This window comes from Lissotriton vulgaris, unplaced genomic scaffold, assembly GCF_964263255.1.
Source record: "Lissotriton vulgaris unplaced genomic scaffold, aLisVul1.2 SCAFFOLD_3012, whole genome shotgun sequence".
Classification (NCBI taxonomy): domain Eukaryota; kingdom Metazoa; phylum Chordata; class Amphibia; order Caudata; family Salamandridae; genus Lissotriton; species Lissotriton vulgaris.
In genome coordinates, this window is record NW_028248930.1 from 133,501 (window position 1) to 147,979 (window position 14,479).

A 14,479-nucleotide genomic window follows, 5' to 3' on the forward strand; every position below is an offset into this window, starting at 1 on the left:
CCACGCAGATCGTGGAGATGCTGGAGGGCTGATCTTCGGTGCAAGGGCTGCTCGGTGGTGGGGGTTCTCAATCCCCAAAGCACAACGTCGAGGATGCCTCAGAAGCTGCGCAGTCAGCTTTTCGGGTGTCTTTCAAGAGGTCCGGTCCCACGTCACTCTGTGCCTCCACGGGTCCCTTCTTTGCAGGGACTGTGGATCGGGCTCTGAGAGGTCTGGGAATCTGGTTCTTGTCGGGCTCTGGGCTCGGGCTCCGGCGGGAGGCGGCGGCAAAGCAGACGTCGAGTTGCTGGTTGGTACCTGTGTTCACAGGGTGGTCACTCCTTGGCCACAAGGGAGATTCTTCTTCAGTCTTCTGTGCAGCAGAATGTCGAAGTCCAGTCTTCTTCTTAGTTTAAGTTGATTTCGGGATGATCTGCTGTGCAATGGCACTGCTCCCCCTCTTATTCCAATCTAGGGGGTGGATCACCTACTAGGTCCCTCCTCTGGGAGGAACCAGGAAGGGGGGCGGTTACACCCCCTTTCCTTTGTCCAGCTCCGCGCCAGGACTGGGGCTGGAAGGCCCCAGAACCGGTTTGGACTGGCCTATGCACGGGGACACCTTGTGTGCCCCGGGCATGTCTGATTCTTTTCAGCCCGGTCCTACCTAATACACAAAATCCTGTCTGGGGTGGTGCTCGCACCTCCCAAGGCAGGAAACCCTTTGTCCAGGCCACCATCTGCCGAGTTTCGGTCAGCAGCAGGAGGCCAGACTTGTGTCTGTGGTGGCAGCGTCCATTTTGTGAAGCTGAGGCTCTGTTTAACTTTAACCGAGGTTAAGGCTACACACATGTCGTGTCCCTCTAGAAGGGTGGAATGCTATCCCCGTCGCCAGAACTGGCGAGGGGATAGTATTCCAATTCGTATGACACCTTACTCGACATGTTTTGATAAAGCCAAACCAAAGATAGCATTTAACCGCGAGGATTATAATGCACTTAAGAGTATATGGTATGGCAATATCCCGGAACAGCTTAGGGAGTGGTTCCCGACAGCTGCAGACAGGCTCAGCTCATGCTAGAGCACCATCTCACATATTTCCAAGCACTCTGCCTCCAGGATTGATGAGGCCTTCCATAGGAGTGGCTGATAGGAACATATGTGTCCAGTTTAGGGTTAGGCACAGGCATACTGTACCTAAGTAAGAGGTGATTACACCAACTTACCCCAGCTGAGTGATCAGCCAGTTGTGTCAAATATGGAGGCCAGGCCAGGGGTGGCACAATACATGCTGCAGCCCCTGGTAGGCCTTGGCTACACCTATGCCCTGGGTACCTATGGTACACTGTTACAGGGGCCTATAAGGTGAACCAATTCCAATTGTGTTATGCACCTAAGGTACATGGAGTCCATTTTAAGGAGAGAGCAATCAGCCTGGGGCCCTGAATAGCAGGATCCCAGGCCAACTAAGTCAAAAACCAGCTAAACACCAGGCAAAAAGTTTGGGGGTAACCATAGTCAGATATCCACCTTCCTACATAACCCCCCCCCAAACGAAAGGAGATAAGGCTATCCTTGACCAGGTAAGCCTATATTGCCTAAGTGGCCATATAAGGAAGTACCAGCTCTGGCTTGGTAACCCCCTGTCTCATGGTCCACGAAGCAATCCCTCACCCTAAGGGTATCTGAGGGTCTCCACCATAGGGAATCTCTACCTGTGGTGTGTCTTTGCAAAGTCAAAGGCTGGTGTTGGGATGGAGTACTGAAGTGAGTTTCCTCTGTAGGGCTCAGCTTCCTCCAATCACTCTCCACCATGTGTGCCTTTCTTTCTCTGACTGAGTTGCACTGTGCTCTCAGGGTCAACCTCTGGCTACCTAAAGCTGGAGGCTGGGTCCCTCTGTTTGGCTTACTGGAGGGACAGGTCAGGTTTGGGGCCTTTTGGTCCCAGGTTTGGCTGTGCCCAACAATATCCATCTGGGGGAGGTCCCTAACTACTTTTAAGGGGGATCCCTCAGGAGTTTTTAAAGTTTTCACCTCACTAGGGCTACTAGTTTCGGTGCCCCTAATCTGTTGATGGGGGTGCTTTATTTGACAGGGGGCCCTTTGGGTCTCACTGTCCTTCTTGTCCTCTGCAGCCCTGGGCTGAGTAAGGCAAGGTAGAGAGGGGCAGGTTACCTGCTCCAGACTGGGTCCCTCCTGAGAAGGGTCCACTGCCATCAGAGGCTCTGTCAGGCCAGGCCTAACAACCTCTGGGACAGTTCCTTCATCAGGGGTAAGATCAGTTCCCTGAGGAGGCTGATCCTTTCCTAAAGTCTGGTGGGAGGGAGATTTCTCTTCCTCCTCAATGCTCTCTGTTTGGGTGGAGTGATCCATCATTTCAGGCTTCACTACCCATGTATCAGTTTGAGTTTGGGCTGTGGCCATCACAGCCCCACCAACCTTTTCAGGAGGAGACTCAGTTTGGGTATGGGCTGTTACTAGTACAGCCCTGCTACTCTTTTCAGGAGGGAAGTTATCTAAAGATGGGGCTGAGGTTTGCTCAGCCCTCCCAACCTTTTCAGGAAGGACATCTTGAATTGGGGCTGTAGCCATTACAGCCCCACTAACCTTTCCATGGAGATTTACCATTCTAGAATGGGTTTGCTGTTCAACCTCAGCCCAGGCTGAGATTTCCAAATCATTACCCAGTAGGCAATCTACAGGCAAGTTTGCTGACACTGCCACTCTCTTTGGGCCAGTGACACCTCCCCAGCTAAGATTGACTACTGCCATGGGATGATTGGATTCTATGCCATCAATGTTTGTCACCTGATATTTGGCATCAGGTAAAAGTTGCCTTGAGGGGACTAGACATTCAGCCACCATGGTGATGCTAGCCCCTGTGTCTCTGAAGGCCTCAACTTTCAAACCATTGATGAGGGGCTCCTGTCTATACTTGCTCAAAGTGTTTGGGCAAGCTGTGAAATTGGCAAACCCCATGCCAGTCTCATAGACAAGAGTATCTGAGTTAGGGGACCTGGATAGGCCAGAGTCCACCTGTCCTCCAAAAGTAAACCCACCCAAATTCTTGGGGGTGCTCCCACCACCTGGGGGACCACTGCTAACAGTGACAGGAGGTGTTGGAGCCTTACCTGGAGGTATATTCTCCTTATTGCCATTCTTGGGACAACAGCTATCTGTTTTGTAATGCCCCACCTGTTTACAGGTATGACAATAAGGCTTTTTCTGGGATGCAGAAGTGTCTTGGGACCCACCCCCATTCTTGGAGTTTTGGGGCCCTGGGGAAGTCTTTTCCTTACTTTTATCCCCACCCTTCTCTTGAGGCTTGGTAGTCTCTTTCTTTTGGTCACCACCCTGGTTCTTAGGCCTGATCCTGGTTCTGACCCATTTGTCTGCCCTCCTACCCAATTCTTGTGGGGAGGTCAGATCAGAGTCAACCAGGTGCTGATGTAGAAGCTGATTTTGACAATTACTTAAGATTTGCTCTCTCATAATTAAATTATACAATCCTGTATAGTCAGTAACCTTACTTCCCAGCAACCATCCCTCCAGAGCCTTAGTGGCACATTCAACAAATTCAGACCAGTCCTGAGTCTGTGTCTTCTGGGTATCTCTGAACATTAACCTGTACTGTTCAGTGGTTAAGCCTAACCCATCAATCAGAGCATTCTTCAGGACCATGTAGTTTCTAGAATCCTCATCACTAACTGTGAGGAGTCTGTCTCTGCCTCTACCTTCAAAGGAGAGCCACAAGATTGCTGCCCACTGCTCCTGAGGGATCTGCTGTACCATGCAGGCTCTCTCAAGTGCAGTCATCCATTTGTGGATATCATCCCCAGCTTTGTAGGGGGGCACAATCTTACTCAGGTTTCTTGTATCAAAGGACCTGTCTTTATCCTTCTGGATATTGCTGCCACCAGTGGATCCTAATCCACTCTCTCTAGGCTGTCTTGCTCTAGCAAGTTTCTCCTTAGCCAGGGCAACCTCTAACTCTTGCCTCTGGATCCTAAGCTCAGCCTCTCTCATCTTGGCCTCATGTTCCCTTCTCTGAGGGCTAGTCATCTCCTTTCTGGAGTGACCATGAGAGCCTCTAGAGACATGGGAGGTATTGGATTCACCTGAGTGATGCCTTCTCCTCCTATGGCCCTGGTTAAGTCCACCTGGGGGTCTGAATGGGTTGTTACCTGATTCATTCCCAAGTTGACTTAAGTTAGCCTGGTTCAGTCTACTGACCAGCACCTGACTATCTCTGTCATCATCTGACTCACTGCTTTCCACCTCCTCCTCCTCTTCTTCTTCTTCCTCTTCATCTACCTGAGGAGCTCCAGTGGTGGAGGCTTCCTCATCTACTAGGATGATAGGGGTAGGGGTGTCTACAGTGTCATCCTCTGAAGGATGGCCTCCTTCAGCATTCCCTGTGGGGTTTGCTTTAGAGGTCTTTAGAGCTTCAGACTGATCCAAGAGCTCTCTTAGGTGGTCTGTAGTAGGGGAAGGCCCTGTCTTCAGACCCCTTAAGACACAAAGCTGTCTTAATTCCTTAAAGGGAAAAATAGCAAACTGGGATGGTGCCCTTGGAGGGTCACTCTCAACAGGAGTAAGTCCACTGGACCCCTCTGTTCCAGACATTGCTCTAGTGTGGGTGGATGTGTTGCAATCTACCTACACTGGTGTTTACCTACTAAACCTATCTAGTAGTTGTAGCTAGGGTGTGCTACTCCCTTTGCTCTACAACAACTAAGTTCAGTAGAACTTAAGTATACTAGTCTTGTTTTATATGTACCTAGCAGGTACCTGTGTGATCTTTCAAATGATAATCTCAAAGATTGTAATGGTAAAACAACAGCAAGCTCAGATCCCACCGCTGCCACCAATGTGAGAAGTTGGCCTGGTATATAATGCTCACTAATTCTAGTGATCACTTTGTACCATGCCAAGCAACCCTTATGATGATGGTTGTAATTCAACCTTGTAGACCAGTTATCCTAGTGGTAACGTGGACAAAGCAGTCTTAGGCTAAACTCTGAAAGGCATGTGAAGCCAGCTGTTATACCACACACAACCCCCTTGAATACCAAATGAAAGGGACACCACACAGATATATATTGAAAATATATATTGATTTATTACTATTAAAATCCCCTGGACTCTTTATGAGCACAGAAGCACAAGCGTAAAATCACAAGACAGTTTAAAATACACAAAAGTTGCACAATATGGATGAGCCCTAGGGGCCACCTAAACCATATACTAAATAAGTGGTATAAGGGATACCAGGAGGAAAGTGAAGAGGCCTAGGGCCTTGGGAATCGCTGGAGCTATTCGAGACTGGAGTTAGCTAAGTCGGGAAAGGCCCACGGGACTCGGGTGCAGTGTCCAAAGTGCACGCACTTCTCAATACAAAGTCTATGGTGCGTAAAAAGCCCAAAGTTAGAAAGTTAGGAACCTTCCGAGTGACCTACGGAGCTGAAACTTAAAACACAGGCCCTTGGGATGTGTACCAGTGCAGGAGCACCGGCGGAGCTGAGTTACCTCACCCACAGGAAGCGGGTGCACAGGGTCGAAGATGTGTCGGGTTTCGTCACGCTGGTCGATGGTGCTTGGAGCAGGAGATGCTGCAGGCGGCTCGATGAGAAGAGTTCCGGTGGATCCAAGGGTGGATCTGTAGATGTGAAGACCTGAAAGCAGAGGGGACAGTGTTCAAAGTCACTAGCCAGTGACTGCCGTGGAACCAGAGTGGAACCAGGTGATGTCGGGTGCAAACAGGCGTTGTCGGGTAGCTTCTTTCTGCAGCCACGTGGATACCCGGGGTCGAGGACGTCCAGGAGTCGGTCACGAGCTGTCCCACGTAGGCTTCTCGCTGTTGGCGGTGTCGGCGACCTGATCGGAGCAAACAGGCCTTGGCAAATGCAAGCCACGCAGAAGTTGGAAGATGCTGTTCACTCGGACCAGCAAGGTCAGAGCGGGTGCTCCTTTTCACAGGAGCTTGGGTAGGTCTGGAGCAACCAGACCTGCTGTTTAAATCTTCGGGTTCGTCGCCAAGATGGCCGCTGGCCGCTTGGCTAGTGGCCGGGATGGCGCGTCGAGTGGCACAATGCAAAAGGGCCCCACGCAGATCGTGGAGATGCTGGAGGGCTGATCTTCGGTGCAAGGGCTGCTCGGTGGTGGGGGTTCTCAATCCCCAAAGCACAACGTCGAGGATGCCTCAGAAGCTGCGCAGTCAGCTTTTCGGGTGTCTTTCAAGAGGTCCGGTCCCACGTCACTCTGTGCCTCCACGGGTCCCTTCTTTGCAGGGACTGTGGATCGGGCTCTGAGAGGTCTGGGAATCTGGTTCTTGTCGGGCTCTGGGCTCGGGCTCCGGCGGGAGGCGGCGGCAAAGCAGACGTCGAGTTGCTGGTTGGTACCTGTGTTCACAGGGTGGTCACTCCTTGGCCACAAGGGAGATTCTTCTTCAGTCTTCTGTGCAGCAGAATGTCGAAGTCCAGTCTTCTTCTTAGTTTAAGTTGATTTCGGGATGATCTGCTGTGCAATGGCACTGCTCCCCCTCTTATTCCAATCTAGGGGGTGGATCACCTACTAGGTCCCTCCTCTGGGAGGAACCAGGAAGGGGGGCGGTTACACCCCCTTTCCTTTGTCCAGCTCCGCGCCAGGACTGGGGCTGGAAGGCCCCAGAACCGGTTTGGACTGGCCTATGCACGGGGACACCTTGTGTGCCCCGGGCATGTCTGATTCTTTTCAGCCCGGTCCTACCTAATACACAAAATCCTGTCTGGGGTGGTGCTCGCACCTCCCAAGGCAGGAAACCCTTTGTCCAGGCCACCATCTGCCGAGTTTCGGTCAGCAGCAGGAGGCCAGACTTGTGTCTGTGGTGGCAGCGTCCATTTTGTGAAGCTGAGGCTCTGTTTAACTTTAACCGAGGTTAAGGCTACACACATGTCGTGTCCCTCTAGAAGGGTGGAATGCTATCCCCGTCGCCAGAACTGGCGAGGGGATAGTATTCCAATTCGTATGACACCTTACTCGACATGTTTTGATAAAGCCAAACCAAAGATAGCATTTAACCGCGAGGATTATAATGCACTTAAGAGTATATGGTATGGCAATATCCCGGAACAGCTTAGGGAGTGGTTCCCGACAGCTGCAGACAGGCTCAGCTCATGCTAGAGCACCATCTCACATATTTCCAAGCACTCTGCCTCCAGGATTGATGAGGCCTTCCATAGGAGTGGCTGATAGGAACATATGTGTCCAGTTTAGGGTTAGGCACAGGCATACTGTACCTAAGTAAGAGGTGATTACACCAACTTACCCCAGCTGAGTGATCAGCCAGTTGTGTCAAATATGGAGGCCAGGCCAGGGGTGGCACAATACATGCTGCAGCCCCTGGTAGGCCTTGGCTACACCTATGCCCTGGGTACCTATGGTACACTGTTACAGGGGCCTATAAGGTGAACCAATTCCAATTGTGTTATGCACCTAAGGTACATGGAGTCCATTTTAAGGAGAGAGCAATCAGCCTGGGGCCCTGAATAGCAGGATCCCAGGCCAACTAAGTCAAAAACCAGCTAAACACCAGGCAAAAAGTTTGGGGGTAACCATAGTCAGATATCCACCTTCCTACACCCGTGCTCATGCTGAAGGTAGGAGGTGCTGCTATAAATGTCAATAGCTGAGGCCAGATAATAGCCATGTTCCAGAATCAATGGGCCTCCAGACAAAAAAAGTCTGAAACTCTAGGAACAGCAAAGAGGGAATGGTCTATTTGCAGCAGGTTTAGAGCACAAACAAAGCATGATCATCCTCACTGATGGGTGGGGCAGAGCAAGTAGTAGTGCCAGAGAAAATGCATGAAATCAGCAAGTAAGCACTACAGGTCACAGAGTGGTTGACCCAGAAAAACGTCGATGGTCTCGTTGTCCTATTTGAAGCATGTTTTGAAGGAGAGAGGCTTCTTTTGCAGGTCAAAGACATCACAAGTTTGAGACCTCTGTTCATTCTTAACTAAAACCATCCCTGGGTGCCCAGGGGGATAAATGCTGGAAGACGACTCGTTGCCCAGTGGCCACTGTTGCCTCAAACATAATGAATGTGCTGCAGTCAGCATGGACTGCACTCCTGCCAACATGTGTCCACCATTTTGGTCATTTTAGGTTGACAACATTTTTTTATTGTTATGACAGCAAACAAGATGCATCACGGATTAAAACCCAATCTTGTGTGCAACTATCTGAATGCTTCGCAGAGCATCAAGTAAGAACAAAACAAACCTACCATGTCCACCCCCCTTCCGGTCTCCTCTCCTGTGAAAGCTCACTAAACATACGAGTGAAAGTTGGGCGTTGGGCGCTTCAGCTCATCACGGAGAGCCATGAGTCGCGTCCGGATTAAGTGCGGGGAGGCTCAAGAGCCGGAGATATTTAGGGCAGGATAATTTTCAGAATTCAGAGCATAGCAGTTAGACAAAAGGTTGCCACGTGTCAGCAAAAACAGCCACATCACCCTGAAGCGAGAAGGAAATGCGTTCAATTCCCAGGACATACCATAGGCGGTGGAATCACCCATTTAAAGAGGGTAACTTATCTGTGCCCCACAGGGTAAGTATGTTCTGTAATGCCGCCCCCAGAGCTACGCTAGTTGTTTGCCTTTGCGGGACTTTAGAGGTTAGTAAGCCTGTAAGTGACCCCAAGAACTATATATTCTGGAATCCGTAAGATCGTTGTGTCGAAGTGACAATCAATCTCATCCAGTACCTGTGTCCAGTATGCTACGAGATGGGGGCATTCCCACAACAGGTGTAATAGTGTGCCATCCACCTCGCAACCCCTCCAGCAAGTGGGAGAGCGGTCCGGGTCGTTTTTATGCAATCAAGTTGGTGTGAGGTACCAGTAAAACATGATCTTAGTGGCTGTCTCTATGCTGGAGTTGTTGCGTGCAGAGTGGCGGCCTCCTCTATAATGGATATCTGCCCACTCTTTAGGGGTCAATGTCCATCCAATCTCAGCCTCCCATTATCTCTGGCCCGCTGATTTGACTACCTATTCAGGCCGCTGCAGCATATGGTACAGTTCAGTGATAAGCCTCTTCGTGGTGTGTTTTGAAAGCAGCCAGCATTCATATGGGGTAAGGAACCGCCCGCCCCAGGTCGGACCTGGGGCTGTACGACCCAGTGTCTGATCTGCAAATAGTGATAGCGTTCAGTTTCTGGCATATCAAAATCTGACTCAAAATCCTCAAAGGATCTGGGGCCCTCGGTCAAGAAAATTTCCTATAGATCTACGTCCCTCTTTATCCCAAAGAGTGAATACCTCCCAATCAAGGCCAGGGGAAAAATCTTGATTCTCAAAGATAGGTGTTAGGGGGGGACGGGAAAGTTTTCAGATTATGACGTACTGCTGTGGCATCCAAGGCTTTCAATGTGGCTCGCGCCACCGGGGAGCCATACAGGTCCGATGGTCTGGAAGCCTTACACAGGAAGGGGACCTTCCAGAGAGACTTTCCCGCCAGCGCCCGCTCCATGAACAGCCAGGTGTTTTCAGACTCTGGTTGTGCCCACTCTAGCAAAACCCTCAACTGCGTTGCTGCATAATAGCGCGCGAGATCCGGGATGCCCAAACCTCCCTCACTGTGCGATTGGAAACTCAGAACCCTAGCTATCCGTGGCCGCTTGTCTGCCCAGACAAAAGCACCGAAATCAGACTGGAGTTATTTCAACGTGCCCGGCGGTGGTTCTATTGTGAAGGTCTGAAACAGGTACAGGATTTTAGGGAGGACGTTCGTTTTCAGAGCTGCCACCCTGCCTAACCAGGAAAGGCTGAATGGCCGCCCCCTTTGGAGCTCCGATCTGACCTGTTTGAGCAGCCTGATATAATTCAAAGAGAGCGTCTTTGCCACGGAGGTCGAAAGTGATATACCCAGATATGGAATGGCCTTCTGGTCCCAGCAGGTGGGACACGCTAGGGCCAGAGTATTGATAGTGGTCTGCTGCAAAGAGAAGCTTAATGCTTGGGATTTAGTCACATTGGCTTTAAAACCAGAAGCCATGGATAAGTGCTCCAGTTCCTTCAAGAAAGCCGGGACGGAAGTCTGGGTGTACTCCAGGGTGGCAATGACGTCATCCACATACAGGCGGATTTTATGTCTCTCTCCCCCAAAGAGGATACCCTTGATCAGCTGCTTTTCCCAGACCCTCTGGGCAAGCGGCTCCATATAGAGAGCAAATAGGAGAGGGGTGAGTGGGCAGCCCTGCCTTGTACCTATGGCTATACAAAAGGAGTCGGAAGTGAAGCCATTCACCCGTACAGTAGCGGTAGGGTGACTATAACCGCTAAACACTTATTGGCTGAATCTGTTCAAGTCCCCTAGGACGGACTCTAAGAAGTGCCAATGGGCCCTGTTGAATGCCTTTTCGGCATTTATCAACAGGAAGACATGCTCCTCTGATTGCCCGTGGGATTTATCCAAAAGATGCAACATCTTTACATGAATCTGTAGGAAGGAAGGGAGGTGTATATTATTAGTAAGAACTGGATGCACTCATGTTAGGCTCTTAACTCACAATGGTTTGTCCACCATTCACTCTAATTTATGCCTGGTGACTTTCACCCTGGATATAGTGAGGGTGACTGGAGGGTAGAGCCTGGGCGTGGATGTGGGACACAGTACTCAGCAACCTGTCTTCTTGCTGATATATAATTGTGCCCTACATCTTCCCAATGGACACTGTACTTCTGCACCTGGTGAAAAGCATGCCGCACCAGATGGAGCAGAGTTACTATGGTCGATACTTTGCTCTATTTATATTATTTGTGTAATCTTTTCCCGATCTGTGAAAGAACAAGATGGGTCACCAGCAGCTCTACTGGAGCCACCCAAAGAAGTTCGGACAGGGTTACCGATCTTGCCGCGTGTGCTCGAACAAGCGCGGACTGATTCGCAAGTATGGTTTGAACATGTGTTGCCAGTGTTTCAGGCAGTATGCCAAAGATATCGGCTTTGTAAAGTTGGACTAAACTAGTGTAAAATTACGTCTGCATGGACGTCGGAGGAACGAACGACAAAGAAAGGAAAGCTATGGATAAGCACAAAATGGACTATGCTCCCACTGTTTGCCTAGCTTTTGCCATATCCTACTTAAATGGCAGTCCAGAAAAGGCTGCAATGTGGAAGAGTGTTTTTGCTCTGTGAGCAGCTTGAAAAATAAAGAAAATTATGTTATTCCAGTACAGACTTTGGTAGAGCTGGAGTTTTACAGATGCAGTTATTTGTTCTTTGTATGCATGCTTAACAGGGTTGGTCTGCTGCCTTTAGTAAAAATATGAGGTGGGATCAGAGTATCTGGATCACACATTAATGAAGGTTTTGATGTGATTTCAGTTTAGAATAAAATGCTTTATTTTGCACATGTGCCAGGGCACCGTGTGTTTGCAGTGTGTGCTTACTCGTTTCTAAATGCACTTTTGCACCCGATGGCTGGTGGTAGAAACCACACAGATATAAAAGTAGAATGCAGAATAAAAATAAAGAAAGGAAGTTAGATGGAACTTTTTTTTGTAGATGGAGTGGTGCCTTAACCACGCAAAATCAGTGTGAGGCATGAGGAGCTGGATTTGTTTTGTGGTCTAGAATGGGGTTATGCATGGGTGGAGGTGAGTGTATTAATTGAAGAATCTAGAATTCATGCCTAAACGAATAAAGAAAGAAGGGGAGGCAGGTCAGAATATTATGGCAAATGGTGGTTGAAATTAGCCACATAGGTGTGAATAGCATAGAGAGCAACAGTGTTTATTGGGAGAGACTGTTAAGTTTAGAATGTCAAAATATATTGTCTACTTGGAAAATGAGCAACAGCGAGAAGTGGTGGGAGTACAATGCCAAATGCCTCTTTTGTTCCCAAAGGTCTGTGTTAATAGTTATGAGAAGCGTATGAAGGGTCAGAGGGTTTTGCAGTTAATTGGGCTCCTCAAGATTCTCAAACCTTCCTCCTGACCACATCTCTTCAGATAGGCATGTCTAAAGCTCTTACATCCTGATTCCTTTTTTCTCTTTTTTCAAGCTACCAAAGCGGCTCGAGTGGCAGAGGTGAGGGAAGAAACCCGGCAGTCCAGCAGCCATGTATATCGCAAATGTGCCAAGACAGCCCGGAAGGACCGTGCTACTGTTGGATCACAGGACTACTCTGGCACCCCAGGGTGTTCTACAGATCCTACATCTTCTCAAGTCCATGTCAGAGAAGAGGGTGTTAGTAACTCAAACAAATTTATTTTTAAATCGACTGAGAGCTGTTTTAGCTTTAATTTCTTTTAGAATATTTGTTAAATGTGAAGTGGAGGAACATACAGAGATATCACATATTGGGAAGAAATTATCCGGTCTACAACAAATAATAACTATTGTGTGTCATCCTTTCCAGAATTAGCTTAACAGTGCCTTGCTGTTCTTCACTGGCCATGCTAGAATCCATGATGTCTCCAACAGGAATGGATTCTTTGCTTAAGGTGATCACGAAGATGCTTCACAATTTGATGATAAACTAAGACTGATGTCCTGGTGCCCTAAATCTTGAGATTCAACACAGAAACCTGAATTTCAATCACGTTTTGTTTTTTGGATTTTACAAAGCTAGATTTCCTTGCAACTGTTTGGCTCTGTGTGGCCTACAGAATGTAGATGATGCATTTTTTCTACATCAATATGCCTGCCAAGTTCCTGATGACCATGTAGGTATATTTATGCAGTCTACCATAGATTGATTGTTGACCTTGGATGCCTTCAGGGCTGTTTATAGCAAGGCCCAGGAGGTCGGAGGGAAAGACTACTGTGAGTTTATGAAAACCTCTCATCAGTATACATGTGTGCTGAAGTACGGTACCACCTTTTAATCTAGTGGAGAGAACCCATCACTGGTAACACACTTCTATTTTTACTTGCAGAAACACACGCTGCCAATACTTACCCGTGTAAGCCCCCAGTTAAACCTGTACTGTGACCATAACCGCTCTCCTAGTGCATCTATAATTTGGTCTGCAACAGTCACTTCTAGTCACTTTTGGACTATGCTGGTAGCTTTAATACATCTGCTTTATGCTCTTATGACATGTAATATCCTCTACATTGCCAGTATTTTCTTAGGACATGATTCTGTCCTTTCATGTCAACCTTTACCTGTTGCATCCCCTGCTGTTCTTTTAAGAAAATCACATACTCAACTCTGTGAATGCACCTATTTCCTGATGGGCAGAACTACCTGACTAGGTGAGCCCAGATTAATTGTCAGCAATGTTGTCCCCAAAAGAAATATGGATACTGTGTTGCTTACTCATTGGATATCGGAATATCAAAGTGGTCATGGAGAATTACTTTTACTGGATCTAAGATTTGGACATTTTATTCACCATGTTTCTAATTGAATATCGCTCAAATGTGGATTTTCTTCACCCTTTACTGTACTTCAGAATTTATGCCTATATTTTACTGGTGGAGGCTTATGATGTTAAAAGTGTAGTTCTTTCAATAAAGCGTGCAATACTTTCCCACAAATATAAAGATCTTAAAGTGAAGGTTCCTTTATGCCTAGACATAGTGTCCAAATATTCATGCGTCCACTGACTTCATAGTCATATACAGTATTTGCTCTAATCCTGCCCTTTAAGCTTTCCCCATACAATTCTAAGACCACACAGCAATCAATCCCTCTTGCCAGCTGCTGAGTGCCTCCTTACACTATAGGTTATCTATTCCCTTGTCTTGTCTGGTCATAAAAAATACAATCCTTTATAATCCAACTTTCATGCACCCAGCAAATTCTTAATCTATCCAACGCTCTTTCTTTTCCTGCTATCACCATTAGGAAATGCCTACCATCAAAAGTTGTCTGTTCTTCCCTTCTCTTTTGCCAACTTCAGATCACTTCAGTCACTATATGCTCTCCCCCCTCTTCTCTCCTACCCAAATAACACTACATCCATCAAACATCTTCATCCTCACCTTGGCAAGTCCAGAGTCTTTCCAGTCATCATAAGTCCTTTATGATATTGTTTCCTGTCACCAGCTGTAGGAAACCTCCATCCATTGATGATTAGGTAATAAGGACGCTTGAATTTGAAACGTGTCCTTCCAACCAAATTTTGTTGTGGTTGATAAATAATGTTGTTCCACAGTGCTTCTGTTAATATTTTTGCGAGAACTGGACGTGCTTACAAACTGGCTGACTATGCTAAATGCTCCATGAAAATGTATGTTTTCATTTTCTCTTCCTTCAGAAAACTGAAAATAAAAATCTCTCCTCTCTGTCAACTCCAGAAATGTTCGTTCACATTGGCGCTTTATAATTGTTTTACCTTTAATTAAAAGAAAATCCCAATTCGATAAATTGTGCAAAGGGGGTACTGTGAAACCACCAAGGATTTTCACTGTGCAGTGCAGTTGATCAAGAGCTGGGAGACTCAGGAATTCTGGCATCCGGGACTCACAGGAGGGTGGAATGAACTGTGCAACACTGCACAAATGC

The 14,479-nt window shown here is 47.9% G+C and overlaps 1 protein-coding gene and 1 pseudogene across 1 annotated transcript in view; both read left to right on the forward strand.

The window, feature by feature from the left end:
• CUNH8orf33 (chromosome unknown C8orf33 homolog) overlaps positions 1-14,274 on the forward strand; it is a 141,509-nt gene extending 127,235 nt beyond the window's left edge. Inside the window, exon 7 of the mRNA XM_086950212.1 lies at positions 12,026-14,274. Coding sequence (XP_086806338.1) covers positions 12,026-12,276 — 251 coding nt within the window. The 3' untranslated portion in view covers positions 12,277-14,274. The remainder of the gene's footprint in view (positions 1-12,025) is intronic.
• LOC147663764 (small ribosomal subunit protein uS14 pseudogene) lies at positions 10,779-10,986 on the forward strand (annotated as a pseudogene).
• Positions 14,275-14,479: the final 205 nt, after the last annotated feature.